Below are 20,394 nucleotides of genomic sequence, written 5' to 3' on the forward strand. Positions count from 1 at the left end.
GGGGGGGGGGGGGGGGGGGGGGGGGGGGGGGGGGGGGGGGTAGGGATTGAATAGGAAGAGCTGGTAGACCCAGACCTTCCCTACACTCCTCCCGCTCTGAGTTTTAGGGTTTGTCACCACATCCAACTGGACCATGGAACCTGCTTGCAGCGTCTGCCAAGTCGACTGTGGACGTCAGAAAGGAAAGGTCTTCAAGAAAGGGGAAGTTGAGAGGAGTTCAGGGAGCAGTGCAGGGGCACGGAGTTTACTCAAAGCGGCTCCAGGGCCATTGAATAACACGTTTATTCTCGATGCTTTGGAACCCCCTCCTTTATGATTAGAGAACCAATGACACAAAGCTCTTTGGATGTTCTGAACAACTCAGCTATCCCGGATCACGATGTCATGCGTCTGCTGCTGCGGATCTCTGACGGATCATTAGGAGCGTCCGAGGTCCGCTCTCTGACGTCAGACAGAACAAAGCTGGGACCCTGATGCAGAACATAACCAGCAGTCACGTATCTTACTAATTAAAGGAAAAAACTGTCTCGCTCGAAGAGTAAAAGAATGAGATCTTTTAGGTAATTTTCTGGTTAACTGAGTGTTAAAGAAAATAAAAAAGATATTTTACTTAGTCCTTAAGTACTTATTTTGTCTCAATTATTCTCCACTGTATTGGTCCACACCCTCATAGAGGAGCCGTCAATGCAATCAACACAACATAGTGTTTCCTGAGTGACTGAGGAACCAGTCATTATTTTTAATACAGAATCATCAGTTTCGATATCAATGATGATTATATAGAATCCCACCCCAATCAGAAGTTCAGAAAATTGGACTGAACATATTCTGAGCCTAGGGTGAGGTCTGAGAGTTGATTTTAAATAAATCCCTTTCCTTTTTTTTTTTTTTTTTTTTTTTAATTCCGTTTGCCTCTCTACCTTCATAGATGAGTACAGTCAAGAGCTCTACTCCGGGACTGCTGCTTGTTAAGACCGTAGAGCCTCTGCGATGCAACAGCTGATCCTCTAAGAATGTATTTTCACCTCCTGCGCTTCCCCTGATGATGCCGGGAATGCCTGAGGAGGTTCGAGAAGGGGTCCCTGACAGTGAAGAAGGATGGAGAAAGAAGACAGCGCAGAGGTGCACGAAGGCATGAGGAGACAAAGCTTATGAAAGAGAAGGCCAATAAGGGGGGCCATGGGGGAGCTGTGAAGGGTCAAAGGGCAGGGAGAAATTGCCAGAAACAGCCCAGTGTACTTTGTTTCGTCTATGTAAATTAAGCTGAGGGCACAAATCCTTACTCAGAGCAGTCTGGTTCTTACAGGTACAGATGCTGATGTCAGTGGATCAAAACAAAGTAAGACTAAAACCACGTGGAAAGCTCTTGCCCCAGCATCTGCTCTACCCGTTCCTTCTGCAGCCTTGTTCACTAGAGCAAGGACAGCCTCTGAAGCCATCCACCTGTGCCGGTCACTGCAGTTAAACTGGTGGTTCAAACAGTCAATCCAGAGGTTAAGACAAGGACTAATTCCCCAACTTTAGAGAGAAACAAGATCCTATTACCAAATGAAAATGATACTCTCAGTGACCAGCTGAAACCTGCAGTGTCCTTTGTTCCAAAGTCAGGACAGGCTGTTGCTCCTGATAGTCCATCCATTACCAATCAATTTTGGTTTCAATAACCCAAGTCACTGAAATGTGTCCAGACACCACACAGTCCAGGCTGGAAACCCTTAGACGGAAGCTGTTGTCTCTAATCCCTGAATACCAGAACAGCCACAGTCTTTTGCTGAGTGTTCAGCTCTCAGAGAATTCAAGGTCAGCCCCTCCATGGCCTTCCACGAGAAGAGTGAGGTTTAAAAAAGAGGCCAGGATCTTAACAAAACAGTAGCAGGAAAGGCTATAAATACATGTTTACGTTAGGGAATCACTCTAAAAGATTTCGTTGCAGTTCAAATTCAAGTGGATTTCAAGACAGCAGGGACAAAAAAATCACAACGACGACTGTAAGGAATGGCCTACCTATTCCTGAATTAGCTCCGGTGACCACGACCACTTTGCCGGTGAAGTCGCGGCCCTGGAGGATCTCCATGGCGGTGGTGCTGCCATCGTACCTCTGCCTGCTGGGTGGCTTCGCAGGGTTCTCATCCACCGTGAATGCCAGTCTCGGGTCCAAATAGGTGGTTCTTTTATTTATATGGCTGCAGAGAAAAGGAGGAGTTACGCAGGAACTTAACAACATCAATGCCCAGTAGGTAAGCTGATAAATTACAGTACATCTGTACAAAATAATACTCCACGGCCACTCAGCACCACTGTCTTGAAAAATATATACAGGAGAAAATGCTCACAAAACTTTAGTGGAGAAGGACAGGGTCCTACACGATTCACAAAGCACACTCCCTAAGTTTTTTTTTTTTTTCTTTGAAGAAAAACAAACTTGGAGAATAAATTAAAAAACAATTAAAAGTAGTTATTCTTACTGGTAAGATTACAGTTATATACTGTATATTTTTTCTAGATTCGAGGTATATTACTTTTACAACAAAAAATTTCTACTGAAGGGGCACCTGGGTGGCTCAGTGGATTAAAGCCTCTGCCTTCGGCTCAGGTCATGATCCCAGGGTCCTGGGATCAAGCCCCGCATCGGGCTCTATGCTCAGCAGGGAGCCTGCTTCCTCCTCTCTCTGCCTGCCTGTCTGCCTACTTGTGACCGACCGATCTCTCTCTCTCTCTCTCTCTCTGTCAAATAAATAAAAAATATCTTAAAAAAAAAAAAAAAATTTCTACTGAAAACCAAAATGACTGAGTTCCTATATAGACACTTACTCGACAAAAAAAACTTGTCCATTCTCATCAGTTTCTTGTTCCCATCCGTATGGCAAATCTGAAACACAGGAAGACTGACAGGTCTACATGCGGCAGGGATGGGGCAAACAGAGGCCCGTGCCCTCCCAGCCCCCGCCCCAAAGCCCTTCCCACTGACCAGCAGCCATGCTGGGCCAACTCAGGCCGTGTGTACCAACAGTGGCTGTTACAAAAAGCCCAAGAGAAATCACCCTCACCACTCCACCCCTCTCTCATTGCCGCCTTCTGCCATATCCCGTGAGCTCCAAAAGAGAGCCCGATTCCTTGATGGCTCCCTCCTAGAGAACCTTCCAGGAATGACAGAGCAGGCTGTCCCGATTGTGACAGTTCTGCTATCTAATTAATGCTTTAAATGCAAGGTTCTTTGCTTTATGACAACCACATACAAACCTCCTGCTATTCGTTTTCTTTTTCCAGTCTTTGGATGTTCCCACTGGGTCTTCTCCTCAGCATGACTGTTTTTAAAAAAAAAAAAGTTAAAACTCCACAAAAAAATTGTAAATGAAGGTTACACTACTAAAAATTAATCAACTGCATTGCTTCCCCCCTTCCCCCGCCCAAACAACACTATTTCCCAAGAGAAGTAAAGCCAGAGTTCAGAAAAGACATATTTAGAACATGAATGCTCTGGTCCAATTCCCTGGATGGGAAGGAGAAGCAGCCCGAGGAAATCTCCTGAAAGCCTGTCTCTGTGAGCGGGCTGTGGAGGACGAGGAAGAGAAGCGGACGGGAACCCCTTGGGTCAACTTTAGGAAGCTTAGTGAATCACTCAGAATATCCAGAGATGTTCTGCATTTGTTTTCGTTTTATCTCAGGAGAGATGAACAAACTTCAGTCTACTTTATGATACTGATATTTAGATATCATTTAGCTATAATATTAATCTTAAGTATTTACTCTTTCCATAGATATAACTTTGAAATGTTTTAAGCACTGACTCCTAATTGCTCCCAAGAGGTATTTAAGAATGCAGTTAGAATAGGTCACCTCTCTGTAAGTTACTCAACTTCAGAGCCTCAGTTTACCTATCTGCAAAATGGAAAAGATCCTAAAACTCATCTCAAGGAATTGCTATGATAAGGTATATAAAGGGCAGAACACAGCACCTGACATATAAAATACCATCAAAAGTGCTACCCATTATTTCAAACAAATCAAATACACAAAATAGTCTTATTGTGCTAAATTCAGCATCTCCTCTAACAGCAAACAAAGTTATAATTAAAATCGTGAGCCAATAACAGACGAGAGATACCTGTCAACAGGTAATAAAGAATCAAGAAAAACATAAAATTACTTCATCAGAGAAGCAGCCGGCTGTTGCAAGAGACATTCACAGGGGAGGATGAATTTCTAAAAGTCCACATACTCATGCCAAAGTAGAAAATAATAATTAATCACCAACATCTAGAAGATAAAATCTGAATATGCCTTCCCTACCAGTTACTTTAAAGAGAACAAAGAAAGCACAAATCTGCGGTAGAATTTTACATGTGCCAACAAGGTGTTTTTGGGAACTGCAGGCTTCAGGTCTGTTTGCAAACTCTCAGTGGTGGGTTCCACAGCCCTGTCGACACTGGACTCAGGAGACAAAGGCTTGGGCTCCCGCACGCCTGTAACCAGTCAGCCAGTCTCCCTGGCCCCACATACCCACCTCACAGGGCGGCTGGAAGAAAGGTAAGGGACACGCTACTTGTGACAGTGACAGGCAAACAATGAGGTCACTGTACAAACGCAGGGTATCAGCAAGCAAGGACCAACGTCTACTTGTACATCAACCACCACGAAATTCTACTTGCGAAAAGGGAGAGCCTAAGCCCCGGGGAAGGATAAGCTGCTCCTCGTGGGCACAACCCCTGCTTCTCCCCGCGAACTGAAGGAAGAGTGAGCAAACAGGCCAGACGCTGGCAATGACATACCCCGTTCCTGCTCTTTGCTTTCCTCCTCATGCTTCTTCGGGAAAAGTTTACAAATATGATTTTACATTTTCCTCTGCCTGGTGTTAAAAGTAGTTCGCATTCCACAGGCAGGCAGCAAATGGAGCTTTGAGCCAAAAACACCTGCCCTCAAGAATCCACAAAGTGCCCCTGTGAATGGAACGCAGATCCCCGCAGGCCCGCGTCCAGCTGAACCCCAGACACCTAGCCCTGGGCCTGGCCTGAGGAGTCGCCCAAATGGAAACAGACAGAATGAAGAAATGCTTTCTGAAGGAGTTGGAAAATTAGCTGAGAACATTTTTTTTTTCTGTCCTGAAAGACATTTTAAAAAAACAAGATAAACATTGTCACCTGCATGTTTTTGACTTTGACAGAAAATGCCTAAGTCAGGGTTTCCTACCACTGGCAATCCTGACATTTAAGCCAGACGGTTCTCTGCTGTGGGGGCTGTCCTGTGCACTGCAGGACAATTAGCTGCATCCCCGGGATCTACCTACTAGATGCCAATATACCACAGTTGTGGCAACAGAAAGTGTCTCCAGACATCACCAACTGTCCCCTGAAGGACAGTGTCCCTGAGGGTGAACCTCAGGCCTGACACAAGAGAAAAGTACATAATTTGGTAATAAGGATTGCAGAGCCCAAATGCTCATGAGTTCTGGCTTTCCCATTCACCAGCCATGTACCCTTAAAGAGGTGTTTAACCTCCCTGTGCCTCAGTTTCCCCATCTATAAAATAGGGATAATAGCATCTGCTCCTTGGGGTTACTAAGGACTCAATGAGTTAACATGTGTGAAGAACTAAGAACTGTGCCTTTCAGACAGAAGCATTAATTTAAAGAAATACTCACATATAAAACTTAATTAAAAAGTACTCTTAATTATAACCTAAAATGACTTTTAATGAACAGAAAATCATGACACATGTCCCCAAAGTGTTATCTTCCTCTCCTTTAAACAGAAGCCCTCTTCTATTTTTTCTTTTTCAATAAGCTTTTTGTCATTTAAAGAGATAATTAACAGTGATCTTAATTTAAACCAAAAGGATCAAAATTAAATCCATACCACATTACATGGATATCACTTCCAAGTATGTTATTCCAGAAATTTGTTTTGAGGCACAGTTAACTTGGGCACAGACAGCTGGCTGGGAGGAGGGAGAGCCCTGTGGACCAGGGAACCATCTCCTGACCAGGCAAGGCTGGCTGGCCCCTTGGCTGCCAAGATGCCCAGGCTACAGAAGTCAAGGGGGCTGGGATTCAAGGGCCCAGGAAGGCCCAGGTGATTGTGGCAAGAGTCCCAGGCACTGAGACCTTGTCCCTCCATCCCCACCCCCTGGCTTGGGCACAGGCGCTGCTCCGGACCATGCCAACGAGGGGAGAAGGGCCCACCAGCTCTCACTGGTGCCAGGTCTGCCCCTCAGTGGCACGACTGTCCTCTCCTTGGAAGCCCAGCCTGGTGGGACATGCATGCTCTTGTGGTCTGTGAGTACAGCACGGGTCACATGGGAAAGCAAGAGGGGCCAAAAGAAGCCACGCAACAGGAGGGGGCAAAGGTATGAATCAGGGAGCGGGTTCTTATTGGGAGCTACAGCCTTTGTCCTTGGGGGAGGCCTTGCTGCAGGAAGACTATGTGAAAACAGGAACTACTCAGAGGACAGTCTTCTTTTAGCCCGTTAACCATTTCCCAAACCCCAAGAAAGGACAAGTGACCCTTCCAGACTTGAAATAAGACAGACTAGGATGCTTGTAGATCAGGAGAGATCAAGGGGGACTGGTGGGAATCCCGGGTTAGGGTCTGTCAGAGGCATCCTTCCACCTGGAGAGCTAAAGAACAGAGGGCAGGGGGACTGGAGAGGCGACCCCAGTGAGGACCCAGCATAACTTGTCACTATATTCAGTGTAAACAACAGGGCCAGACAGGCCAGTTTGAGACCCAACACTGGGGAGGAAGGAGAGCCTTTTCGGAGGCCATATATGCACCATGAATCCCCCAGAAGCACTCAGAGGTGCCGACTGGGGTGTGCTGATCTTACTTAGAGAAAAGAAGAGCCCAGACGCTGGATGCCATCAAGGAAGGAAGCAGATGGGAAAGACCCCTCAACATAAAGTAGGAAGCAAGGGGGAAGAGCCAGAGTAACACCAGGCTCCAGGCAAACTTGAAAGGAAGTCAGGGAGCCCAGGCTAAGTGGCTAGAACGAAGGTAAGCCCCACAAAAAGCAGGAGGCAGAGGAGGGCTCGAACCTCCAGGATGCCACAGCACCTTTGCATTCCAGGGGCCCGTATGCCACCTGCTCAGGGAGGCCCAGGGAACCCTTCACTGGAGGAATTAATTCACTCATTCCACAGGGACTTACATCTCACAGGAGCTAAGCACAGGGGATTCAGAGGGTAACAAGAAAAGATCCCTGCCCTCATGAAGCTTACAATCTGCGGGAGGAAGGCAGAGCACAAACAAGGGAACATGGCAAAGATGACTACAGAAAAGGCCAAGTACCATGACTCAGATAACGAGATGCTGGAAGGAGGGTTCAGCGGTCAAGGATAAGGGGAAGGTCTCTTGAGCATTTAAGCTCAGGTCTGGGGGATGACAAAGCCCTTCATGTAGCTCTCCAGGAACCAGGCACAGAGATCTCCAGGCAGAGATAACAGCGAGTGTGGCTCGGAAGCTGCCTGCAGCCCAACAACAGCCTCACAGCTCCCTGCTGGTAGACTCACCCCTATCATTCTCCAGACCCAGAAACTACCTTTCGAAAGATATAAATCCGATGGCAATCCCTGGCTCCAAGCCTTCAGTGGACCCTTAGGTCCTGACAATGGAGCCCCAGCTCTTCCATGAGGCACAGAAGGGCCTCTACACCCTGGGTCCTTCCTCTGCTGCCTTAATCTTCCCATCACACCCTGGGGCCTTCCTCTGCTGCCTTAATCTTCCCATCGCTGCTCCAGCACATGGGCCGGAGAGAGGCCTCCACTGTCTCCTCTGCCTGGGCTGCCCTCCTGGCCCTGAACACGCCCACTTCTACTCCTGCTGAGGCCGGGCTCAGGTGCCAACTCTCCCCAAGCCCCCGAGGGGCTCCCCACCTACTCACGCAGGCCTCACATTAGCTCGATGCTGCTCACTAGCCACACATTGCACTGGAACTAGCCACGTGTCACTCTGCCATACAAGACTGGCTGACAAGTGGGTCTTATTTATCTCAGTATAACCAGCGGCCAACAAAGAGCCTGGCATGTGGTAAAACCCCAGTGTGTCTTGAATGAATAAACTCAACAAGGTCTATCTTTCTTTTTTCTTTTTTTCTCTCTTGGTTTTGTTTCTGCCAAGCAACCAAAGACAGCAGTGGCTCACAACCGTGGGTAGATTAGAATCTCCTGGGAAATCTTACAATATATCAGTGGAAGCTGGAAGGGCCCAAACCAGTTGAATGAGAATCTCTGGAGGAGGAACCAAGGAAAAAGTATTTTCTAAGCTTTCCACCTGCTGAAAATCACTAATTTACAACCCTGCTTCTCAAAGCCAAATGATAACCTGCCTTACGGGAAAAGCCTATAAAATACAGATTCCCCACGCTGGGTGTCTGCTGCATGAAGGTCTCTGATTTCTAGGTGTAGGACCACCGACAGGTTGATTCTAATGAGGCTTACGAGGTGCTGTCACAGCTGCAGAGAAAGCAAGAAAAGCTAAGTTATTGAGCAGAGCACTTATTAGATCTATGCTAAGTGTTTTAGGAACAGTGTCTGAATTAAAATACTGTCAACCCATTTTACGGGTGGAAAAACGGTGACTGAGAGTTCTTTCAACGACCCCAAGTCGCACAGTAAGGGGAGGGAGAAAGGGTCTTCTGGTGTTTCCAAAAGTTTACCAGGAATTACTGGAGTTCTACTATATATGCAAAGGTATATATGCATATATACATACACATAAATATTAGGACATTTATTTTTAAAAAATACATACTCCTAGCTCCCTGCCCAGGACCCCCGAGGAGGAGGGAGAGGGGCACTGGCTTTTTTTTTTTTTTTTTTTTTTTTTTTTGGATGAGGAAGTAAGGCCTGCGGGCCACCAAGGCACCGTGCAGCGCCGCCTCTGAGCAGCAGAGGGCGCGCCGGGGCGCTGCCAGGTGACACCCCGCAGGACCCAGGGCCCAGAAAGGCTGCCGACCCCTCCTCGGGACCCTGGGAGCCTGCATGAGGAAGCTCTTGAACTGTCGCGTCCACTTCGCGCCGCCTCGCCGAGCGGGAGCGCCGACCCGAGCCCCTCCGCGCGCAGGTGGCACTGCAGGCGGCGCGGGGTCTCGGGCACGTGAGGCCGTCAGGGTTCCAGGTGCGGCCCCCTCCAGGTGTGTCCCAGGCCCGGCGGCCCCCCTGCGGCCCCTTACTTGGCGTAGTAAACCCAGCCGTCCTTGGTGGTTCTCTGCTCCCAGCCCGGGGGCAGCTCGTCCTCGCTGTCCGTGTCGTCCAGGCCAGCGTAGCGCAGGGCTGCCATGACGGCAGAGGAGGTGCTCGGTCACCTACTCTCTCGGTCGCCCGCTGCCGGGTCTCCGCGCCCAGGAACTCACTCGGGCTTCAACCAGGCGCCGCGCGCGGCGAGACCCAAACGCTCGCGCCTGCGCACTGCACAGCCCCGAGCCGCTCAGACGACTCAAGAGCTAGAATCAGGTCTCCCGCGTTTCGCAGCTGCGGGCGTAAAAGGGGCGGGGCCTGGGAAGAACGGGTGAAAGCGCGAGAGGGAGAGCGCACTGCCGCTCGGCTGGAAGTAAAAGCAGGCGGACGCTCCGTTACCCTGGAGATGGAGCTGAGCTTCGTCCACCTCCCGGCCTTAGGGAAGGGGCGTGGGCCTCCAGTCCTGATCCAGGACTCCGCCCGTTGCTGAGCGACCCGTAATTACTTCCGCGTTGTTCTGACCAGTCCTGCTGGAGCTCCAGCAAATGAGCATCCTGGGAAATGTAGGCCAGGCCCGGCAGGCAGGCACTGCGGAGCAGAAATGAGGGATGCGGGGACTGTTTTCCGGGCTCTGGCCTCTCCGTCTTTCAGAACGCTATGCAGACTGCATGCTCCTGCTCAGAAATTCCAGAGCTTCCCATCACCCAGGCTGACTCAGACGCTTTGTTGTGCATAGAACCATAACGTTACAAAACGTGGGAACGTGAAAAATGAAAGTTCCCGCACCTTCTAACAGCCACGACTTGGAGAAGATGCTCGCAGCCGCGGCACGATTCTGTTCATAAATAAGGGGCGAACGTTTCTAAACAGCTTAATTCCGGGCCAAGAGTTCATAGACTCTTTCCTGGACCAGACACCTCCGTGAGGTGAGCAGTTAGAAGAAAGAAGAGCAGGGGACTAACTGGCAGCCGAGACGCTACTGCTACCCCACAATTACCTACTTACCCGCCTGCTCCTGACTAAACTGACGGAGCACCACATCTTATGCCTCTTTGTGTTGCTCGCACTTAGTGAAACGCCTAGACCTGCAAGTTCATTGAATGAAATAAATTAAGGAATCAATGTGATTTGGTAGGTTTGGCCCTCTATAACTCAACCCAGTTTAAAACAAATTCCCAATTTACAAAGTGGAGCACCTGCAAGTATGCTATCAATGTCCTGTGTCAAAACTGGAAGTGTAGGGGCGCCTGGGTGGCTCAGTGGGCCTTCCGCTCAGGTCATGATCTCAGGGTCCTGGGAGCAACCCCCCCTGGGGCTCTATGCTCAGCAGGGAAACTGCTCCCCCCATCACTGCCTGCCTCTCTGCCTACTTGTGATCTCTGTCAAATAAATAAAATCTTTTTTAAAAATCTGAGGGTTTTGAAGGGGCGGGGGGTGGGAGGTTGGGGGGAGCCAGGTGGTGGGTATGATGGAGGGCACATATGGCATGGAGCACTGGGTGTGGTGCATAAACAATGAATTCTGTTATGCCGAAAAGAAATTAATTTTTAAAAATCTTAAAAAAAAAAAACCCACCTCGAAGTGTATCTCTAACTTAGTTTTGCCTAAGTTGTTTTCCAGAACATTCCCCAACTGAAACTTGCATTACAGGGAAGTCTACTGACCAGGATTCCTGTGGCCTATGTCAGAAAAATGCAAGCCTCCATCTCAAAGGTTATGTATCCTTGATTTTTTTTTTAATTACATATTTAAACAGGTGGGGGTGTGGGGAGGCAGGGAGCTGTGTTGTTTTTTACCTTCAAGTCCTGAAATTGATAATGCTTTGTGATTCCTGCTCTGCATGCTTTTTAGGGAAGAGATTGCTTTCCTCTGAAGGTCCCCAACCAAAAGCTAACGTAATGAAAATATATTTTAGTCTTAACAGGCCCACTATGGCATCTCAGACCTATGAAAACATCACTCCCCAGCCCATATACATGTAAATAAGTTAATTTATTAATATGTTGCTCTTCTGCTCACTCCAATTTAACCCCTTGTCTCTGTCACCCAAGCCAATTTATTGTTTTGATATAAATAGAGATTAGGTCACAGTGACCCCAAATAATGGGCCGGGGAATAAATGGAATCAAACTGAGGAGTGTTAGTCTTTCCAATCATAATCTATAGCTCTGCTCAAGGACGGACTGCTTAGCTTCATCCCTGGTTGCCCTCACCAGAACCTCTCTGGGCACCTGTTCTCTAGGACTCAGCAATAGACCACAAGTATGGTATCTTCCCCAAAACTTGCTAGTGGTCCCCTTGGTAATATTCACAACTTCTAGGTGAACCCTCTGCTCTTCCTACCACTTAAACTATTCCCTCGAACAGGTGACGCTACGAACATCAGGGTTTCTCAGCCTCAGCACTACTGACATTTGGCACCAGATAATTCCTTGTTCCTGGTGGGAGTGCAGGGGTGAGGGGTCATGCCCTGTGCATTGTAGGATACTGAGCAGCGTATCTAGCCTCTACCTGCTAGATGCCGGTGGTGTCCCCTGCCCCCAGCTGTAATAACCAACAGGTCTCCAGGATGTTGCCAATTGTGCCCTCACTGGAGAACACTGATCTACACTGACAGTAAGCCAGAAAACTACTAACTCATAAATTAAATGCTGGGATGTATTTAATATGTTGAAGAGACCCTTCCCGGCCAATGATTCACAAGGTGGTATTCAGACCCTGCTGGTTCAGGCTGCCAATTCTCTAGCACTGTCTGAGGGCACGTGTTTCTTCAATTCCTAGTCACTTCGGAGTTGAGATCCATGGGGTGACAGAAGTCTGGCTGAGAGTCCCAGACACCAATAATGGCCCCAAATGGTTATGAAGACCTAATTTTATTCCTCTCTTCCTACTTTTTATCTGTGGCTTCTATCAGAAGATTAAAAGAGTAAGACACACAGGCATTTGAGGACTTATGAAGATAGGCATGCCAGATTATAGGATTTCCTGTCTTTTGGCTTCATTCAAACTGATATTGATTTAATAGTGCTTCTCTGATTGCAAGCAACAGAGACTTAAGTAAAAGTTTATATCCGGAGTGCACATGAGCTAAATTAGAATGTTATCAGGGCCTGAGGGAGCTCAAGGACAGGCTATTTTTTTTTTCCTATTGTGGATTTCATGGTCCCTCACTCCCCACTCTCTGCTCCAGTTACATTCTCCTGCTCTCTCTTTACTGGCCTCGTCTGTGCACTGCCAGTTCTTGCCCCTTGAACTTTAGCTTACACGTGGTTTTGACATTGGTCTTATAAGGATCTATAAGAGGGTGAGCTCTATATGGTGTATAGATTATCATAGGTTTGAGGAGCCTTAAGTTTGGGAATGAGCCAAGGTCCTCAATATGTACCCCTAAGAGAGCCTAAAGAATGGTTTGCTTTTGTATAAGCCAACTAAGTCCCGCTGATGGGTAGTGAGGAGATGTTTTAAAAATCCAGTGTGTGGTTATACAACTGCACACCAGATGGCCCTATGTGCCCACGATTTGAAAGGCTAAAGACCCAATTCCTGACCAGCATTCCAATGTTTGAACTCTTCTGTCTTTGAGAGAGCATTTACACAGAAAGTTGATGCACACGGATCGGCAAGTGGATGCTAAAAGCAACTTGGCGCTACTTACATGGTGGACACAAGCTTTAGTGGAACATCCCCAGTGCTACATTTTGCTTCTTTTGTTTTTAAAGATTTTCACTTATTTATTTATTTGAGAGAGAGAGAGAAAGTGAGAGACAGAGTCTTAGTGGAGGGGGAGGGGCAGAGGAAGAGGGAGAAGACGACTCTCAGATGAGCAGGGAGCCAACAGGGCTCAATCCCAGGACCCCGGGATCAGGACCTGAGCTGATGGCAGACGCCTAACAGAGAGAGACACCCATACACCCCATCCCCACCCCTCGCCCACATTTTTTTTTATTTCCTATCATTACTGCGATGATGGTCATTGCCCTCTGCCTCACACACACAAACAACCCAACAATTCTGTAAATCTGCTTTAATGGAAGTCGTCAGTCTTTGGGACATTAACCTTTCTGTGTTGGTGCCAAACGCAGTATGCTTATGAGACCTGAGAAGACTCCTGGCTCCTCTGACAAACTTCTCGTGGAAGGTAACCAGTGAGAAAGAATACTGAACAGGCTTCCCAGAGAAAACGCCCTCTGGTCAGTGTGGCCTTACATAAGCAGGTGTGTTGGGATTTCACAGATTCATTCAAACACGCGATGAGTGAGAAAAAGTTAGGTCATGTGTCTGAGAAAAAAAAAAGAAGAATGAAAGAAAAACGAAACATCCCTTGCAGTCAGAAACCAATTCAGATAAGACTTACAGACACGCAGAGAACTATGGTTTGAGGGTTTTAAGAGAAGTATGAAACAAGATGTACAGGTATACAGAGACAAGGGTGAGTTCTGGTGGTAGAGTTTCCTGTAATTATCTTTGGAACCGAACTCAGCTCATGTCACTTACGTGACCAAGTCACTCAACTTTCTTTATTCTGTTATGACCCCTGGTTTTACAGATGAAGAAACTGGGGCACACAGAATTTAAGTAACTTGTCTGTGGTCACTCAGTGAGCAAGAGCTAGCAGGCTCTGGCATTAGAATCCAGACGAGAAGTCTAGCCCCAAACTCGTCCTCTCTACCAACGTTCTCCTGTGTGCTATCTTTCCAGAACAGGGCGTCCTCGGTACTGGGGTGCCCAAGGGTTTTTGTTCCTCCATGAGAAAATGAGAAAAAACAAAGTAAAAGAAGTGAATTGTTCATAAAGCTGTGTTTTTATTGAAAGTGCTGTCTTTTTATTTTCTAGGACACTATATCTGTTCTACTTTTATTTATTTCTGGTGATCTAGTTTATTCCTTTCTCCCAACATGTTTTATTATGAAATTTTTCAAACGTTGAGAAAAGTTGAGACAAGTACAATGAATGTCCCTATCACCATCCCACCGAACACATAGACCTAGACACAGTCACTGTTAACCTCCTGCCACATTTGCCTTAAAGAGACAGAACTTGATTCCCTGAGCATTAAGAGTGATTTTGTTTTCTTATGAGAATCTTCAGGCCTAAGCAGGAAGGCTCATTTTTCTCTAGGCCACACAGCTTCGCACTCTCCCCCGCTGAGCACATTTCTACTGCAGTGACATCTCCAAATCAGACCCTCACATTTGGAAATGTCATTTAATTTACATTTCAAGGCCTCAAATTTCAGTGTAGTTTTACTATATTACTGCTAACTTGACACCATTCTCGAAATTCCATTTCAGCTTAATTTCATTCCTGGCTACTCTCTGCCCCCAGCGAGGAGAATGAACCGTACCCAAGGAGAATGAACTGCACGGGAGGCAGCGTGTTGCCCCCAGTCACTTAAAACCCGCGGCGAGGAGTCCATTCCATGTAAAGTGTTCCACCACTGGCCTGGAGTGTCCTGTTTTGGCCGCCAAAGCTTCCAAAATGTCGCTCTGATCCACGGCTGTTGCAATCTTGCAAAGGAATTCTTCCAAAGATTTCAGGCCCTGGAGCCCAAGAGTCACCCCAGATCCTGCCAGATGTGCACATGTGAATACACCAGAAGAAGGGGACGTAAAGAAAAGAAACAAAGAAAAAAAGGCAATGACTCCAAAGCACTCAGCATAGTGCCAAGAACAAGGCAACCTGTGATTCCTAAATGTTGTATCACAAGACTTTAGCTCTCGTCATTGTTATGACTGATGACTAGAGGTGGACATTAAGCATTTTGAAATTCAACCATGAAGCACAACTCTGATTTTAGATCTGACTTTAAAGTATATGCATAACTGTATGAAGGTTTTACCAGCATTATCACTCACATACACCATTATGACAAACACGTAGAGGTGGGTATAATCAGCTCCACTCTATACAAGAGATAAACTAAGGTTCAGATTAGCAAAGAGAGCACAGACTTGGCCACAGAGCAGAGACGATGCCCAGGTCTCTCAGGCCCAAAGTCTGTACTGTATTCTTAACCACCTTGTTCTACTGCCTCGTGCAGGAAATCTGAACTCAGCAACTAAATGAACTGTGGCTATGTGCACTTATGGGATCTTCCAGCATATTTGTGGTAAATTCTTTTAGAAAGAAAAGAATAACATACTCTCCCTGACACTCCTGCCACTGCCTCTTACCCTCTCCCACAGCTTCTCCACAAAGCCTGTCTTCTGTCCGCAGTAGGCACCTTGATCAGAACCGGCTACTTAAAATGCAAATCTAAACAGCCATTCCCTTACGTGAAAATGATTTCCTGAGGATATATAATAAGCTGGCGATGGCTTCTAGAGTGGAGAGCATTTCAGAGTAGTAGCAGCAAGTAATGAGAGAAAGGCTTTCATAGTATCCACTTTGAATTTTGAAATTTGTACATGGATTATGGAGTCTCAAAAAAATAATTTTAACTAAATACATGAGTATATATATATACATATATATATATGCATGTATACATGTATACATATATGTATACACGTGTGTGTGTGTGTGTGTGTGTGTGTGTGTATAACATTTTCTTGGCTCCCCTGTCTCCAGCCTTCACTTCACTTTGACTATGGTATCAAGTACAAGTTCCACAGCCTGAACTTTTGTGAACTGGTCCCTGTTTCCATTCACAGCCTCATCTACCTCCTTCCCCTTCTTGTACTTGAGGCTATTAGTAATACACACACACAGAAGACTGTCCCTTATCTCTGGTATTCTCTGCCCCTCATGCTCTCCCTTCCTTCAACCACGTGATTCCTATTCTCTTTCTTCACTACCCTTTGTATGTGTGTTACAGACCTGTTTGACATCTATGGTTCTTTCACAGAATAATGTCTTTAAGTGTATAAAATAAAATACATAAATCATAAAGGCAAGTATGTTGAAATACAATTATTAAATTATTATCAAATATAAATATATATTATTTATAAATATATATAATCATGATTATTAAAATATTAACAAAATTGTGGTATAATACCTATACTTCATTACTTTGCCTTAAATATAGAGATCCGCTGGCAGGTCTATTAATCACCATAGTTTAAAAGCACTTATTAGCATAAACAATGTTCCTCCATCTAAGGTCACAGACTCCTTGAGTTTTATCCTTCCCAAGTTATGAATCCTTGTTCCCTACTTAGCTGTTCCAGGGACGACCTCTTCCAGAAAGTCTTCCAGGAATTCCCAACAGAGCTTACTGACAGCTGTGGTAGCCAGCCTCCAAGCTGGCCCAGTGATTCCTGCCTGGTGTTCTTGCTCTCATGTAATTGCCTCCCACAGTGAAGAGGGCTGCCTGTGTCATGTGCAAGATATCATGGAAAGGACAAAGTGACTAGCAAGCCTTCATCACAAGACACTGTGGCTTCCTCCTTGCTCTCCTGTGGATCACTTGCTCTAGGGACACCAGCTATATGACATGAGGGTGAAGAACTGAGGTCCCCTGCCAGTATCGCCTTGCTTGGCATGAGCGAACCATCCTAAAAGCAGGTCCCCAGCCCTGACCAAACCTTCCAATATATAGTCTTGACTATAGTCTTGACTGACACCTTGATGTAACTATATGAGAGACCCTGAGCCAGAACCATCCTGCTAAGCCATTTCTACAATCCTGACCCTCAGAAACTGTGTGAGATAATAAACATTCATTGTCAGTTTAATTTCAGGGTAATTGGTTAAGCAGCAGTAATACTATAATTAATACACCCTCCTTTTGCCTTCACATAGGTAGAATCACATATTTCCCCTCCATGTAGCATTTAGTATGTAATATTGAAGTTGTCTGGTTATGTCTGTCTCCTCCATGTCTGTAAGAACCATCAGATTAAGCACTGTGCCCAGTTCCACTCATCCCAAAGTCCTTAGCAGCCAGCATGCAGTCCAGCAGAGCCCTTTGCCCACAGAGACATTAGTCAAAGCTGGATTGGCAGCCACGGTTTTCCTTCTTCCATATCTCAACACAAGGGTAATTTCATTAGGCCTCAGTTTGCCCATCAGGAAAATGGGGTAATGTCAATGCTTTTTGCCTCTTGGGGGTGAGCTGAAGATTACATGAGTTCATGCACATAATAAGGTTCCATTCAAGGATTGTTGCTATTGTTAATTATTAACAAGTCATTGTGGGGCCCCTGAACATTAGTGTTTCCATTTAATGGGGCCAATAGTCCCCAGTGAATAAGAGCTAATATTCATCAAACACATACTATGTTCTAAGCACTGTGCTCAGCATTTACATTCTCCCAGCCACCCGATGATGAAGGTCAGCTATTATCCCCACTTTACAGATGGGGAAATTGAGGCATAGAGAGGTAGAGCTGGCTTCCAAAGCAGAGAAGGGGCAGTGCCACATTAGAACCTATTTTTCTCTGACTATTCATTTCGGCAATGTATACATCACATGCTCCAAACGAAATTGCAGTTGTGAATTTGCAAGCTGTACAATCCCATTTTCAAACAAAGGCTCCTTACTGCTCTTTGCCACTGTGCTGCCCCCCTGGGGCCCCAGAAGGGTGAAGGGATAAAAGGAGACTGGAGTCTGGGAGGATATTTCTGCTCCTTGGGTTTCTACACAGCATCTCATTTCATGCCTCCGGTCTCCACCACCTCTGTTATGTGGACAAGCATATCCAGGTAAGGACATGAAATTCCCACAGCTGCTCCTGGAACCAGCACTCCGAACTGGCGCTTAGCATAAGACTAGGTGTTTCAGACTCCTAGTTCAGTAAGTTTCTGGTACAGCATCTGTTTAATATGTGTCAGTTCTCTAGGCTCTGACTAATCATAAAAATAGATACTCAAATGGCTTACTGAAACCAGGTAACCTCTATCCCTAACAGATATTGGTATCTTGGGTGAAAAACATGTGATACAAACTTAAAATGGACATGTCTTTGAAGTGAGGTGTATGCCTGTTGCCCCTGCCAGCTGGAAAATGGATGTGATGCCTGGAGCGCAAATAGCCTTCTTGGATCATGAGGTGAGGTTTACACCCAGGGAAGTGATGAAAGCCACAAAGAGGCTAGGTCCCTGACAATGTTATAGAACTCTCATGCCGACTCTTTTCTCCCAATTCCATATTTATATGCAAAATAAACTGCATGTATTTAAACCACTATTAAGTTGGGTGTTATGTCACTTGATTCAAGAAGTCCAACCGATCCACGAAGTTCAACCACATGTGCTTCCTTTGCTTTCTACATTCCAGAACATTCTTTTTATAATCTACTGTGCTGCTTCAGTTGTCCTTATTCATTTACCAAAACAAAAGTATGGATTTTTGCCATTTTCATGAGCTTTTGGGAGAAAGTGGCTATTAATTTCTGTATCCAATCTACCGTCTTGAATCAGAAGTTTGACTTCATGATATTTTAAGAAAATTAAACAGTATAATGAATAGGAGATTCCCAGAACAATGCCTCACCCAGGGCAAACACTCAATATATGACCACAATTATTGTGTCTCATTATCACTGTTACCATTCTTATTTCAAATGCTTTCTCTGGTGCTCCTATCTAAAGGCCACAATACATGCAAATTGAAAAACAAAAGGCCCCGTGCCATGCATATATTTTATAACTGTGCTAATCCAAATCAACACACATTTATTGATTATTTTTTCATAAATCAAGAGAATATTTGTAGTGACAGGGAAATTTAAATAGCCTGACTTAGCTCCCCTAGGCAAATACAGTGTGTTTTGTTGACTTAGCAAAAATAAAATGGATTACATGCAAAAAGCCATTCCCCTGCCATCCCATTTTTCTCCTGGGCTATGTACTTCGAACCATGATCAAATTCTTACAAGAAAGTTCAGAGAGAGATGCAGCACCAGGTCTGTTCCTCAGCACCGTGTGTGTGTGTGTGTGTGTGTGTGTGTGTGTGTGTGTGTGTGTGAGACAGAGGAGATGACAAGGGCAGTGAGGGTGACGTGGGCCCCAGGGTCTGACAGAGCTGCACTTGAACCCTCATTTGACCTCCTATTTCCAGCAGGTGCTTGGGCAAAAATCAAAACTTCAGCCTCCATTTCTTCAGCTGAAAACACATGGATAATTTATTTCCTTCCTCTTTAAAGCTCCAAATCTCCTTCAAAAAAAAAAAAAAAAGAAAGAAAGAAAAAGAGAGAGAGAGAGAGATTCTCATCTTTTCATCTTCACCTTTCTCTTAGTCTCAGTGCTTTTTGCATCTCTAGCAACTGCTAAAAATAGACCTACAACCCAGCTGGGGGGCAGCATGATGGGCGCTGAGAACCTGCGTGCAAGTCGCGCTCTGCCACTAGCTGGGTAATTGCATTAGACTCCTGTTTCCCCATCCAGAAATTGCAGGTAATGTTAACACCTGCTTCTTGGGAGGGGGAGGGAAAGAGTCCATGAGGTAACGCCGGCAGGGGCTTAGAATGGAGATTGCTACATGTGAAGTTAATGGCGTGATAATAATACAATGTGGCAGGCCCTGTGCTGAAAACTTCATGTGGATTATTTCACAAAACCCCTGTGAGATCAATGCTAGTATTTTCCCCCACGTTGCCACTGAGGTAGGGACAGGTTAGTAATTCTCCTAATTTATCTCTAGAGCATAAATGGTGGAAGCCGGGTTTGAAATAAGGAAATCTGCCCATAGTCACTGTCTGGTCCACTGCTCTATGGCACCAATCTGAATCAGCTGTAGTGCTAAAGGCAATTAACTCAGTTGTTGAACTTTCTTCAGTTTTTTGCATCGATTTAAAAAACATTGAGAAATTATTATGTTTGTTTTCTGGGTCAAGCATAGCAAATAGCAGCCAGTATTATTCAGCTCCTATTAAGCACTCTAGACATTCAACTCACTGAGGGGTGCCTGGGTGGCTAAGTCGGTAAAGCATCTGCTGTTGGCTCAGATCATGACCCCAGAGTGTCCTGGGATTGAGCCCTGTATCTGGCTCTCTGCTTCTCCCCTTTCCCTCTGCTCCTCCCCAACACTTGTGGCTCTCTCTTTCCCAAATGAAGAAGTAAAATCTTTATAGACATTAACTCATTGAATCTCACAACAACCCCTACGAGGAATACACTATTAATATCCCCATTATACAGATGTGGAAACAGAGGCTGAGAGAGGTTGGATATGAAGTACTAGCAAGTAGAAGAGATCTGGTGCCCCAACTCATACTGTGAAGTCATACTTCTTCTGAAGACATGGTCCCTGCCCTTAAGGAACGTAGAATCTGCCC

General features: G+C 45.9%; 1 protein-coding gene across 9 annotated transcripts in view; it reads right to left on the reverse strand.

Moving 5' to 3' along the window:
• The window catches only part of WWOX (WW domain containing oxidoreductase), a 941,544-nt gene extending 925,113 nt beyond the window's left edge, over positions 1–16,431 (reverse strand). For 4 of the 9 annotated variants that reach the window (XM_032853913.1, XM_032853915.1, XM_032853912.1 and 1 more), the window contains exons 1-4: positions 9,166–9,428; positions 3,241–3,305; positions 2,812–2,869; positions 2,005–2,183 (exon numbers count right to left, since the gene is read on the reverse strand). In XM_032853913.1, coding sequence (XP_032709804.1) covers positions 2,005–2,183; positions 2,812–2,869; positions 3,241–3,305; positions 9,166–9,272 — 409 coding nt within the window. In that variant the 5' untranslated portion in view covers positions 9,273–9,428. Of the gene's footprint in view, positions 1–2,004; positions 2,184–2,811; positions 2,870–3,240; positions 3,306–9,165; positions 9,432–16,331 lie in introns of those variants that run through there. The other 5 variants (XM_032853917.1, XM_032853919.1, XM_032853918.1 and 2 more) reach the window with 3 other exon arrangements.
• Between the last annotated feature and the right edge of the window lie 3,963 nt (positions 16,432–20,394).

The sequence above is a fragment of the Lontra canadensis genome, unplaced genomic scaffold, assembly GCF_010015895.1.
Source record: "Lontra canadensis isolate GAN:19392208 unplaced genomic scaffold, GSC_riverotter_1.0 scaffold8, whole genome shotgun sequence".
Lineage (NCBI taxonomy): Eukaryota > Metazoa > Chordata > Mammalia > Carnivora > Mustelidae > Lontra > Lontra canadensis.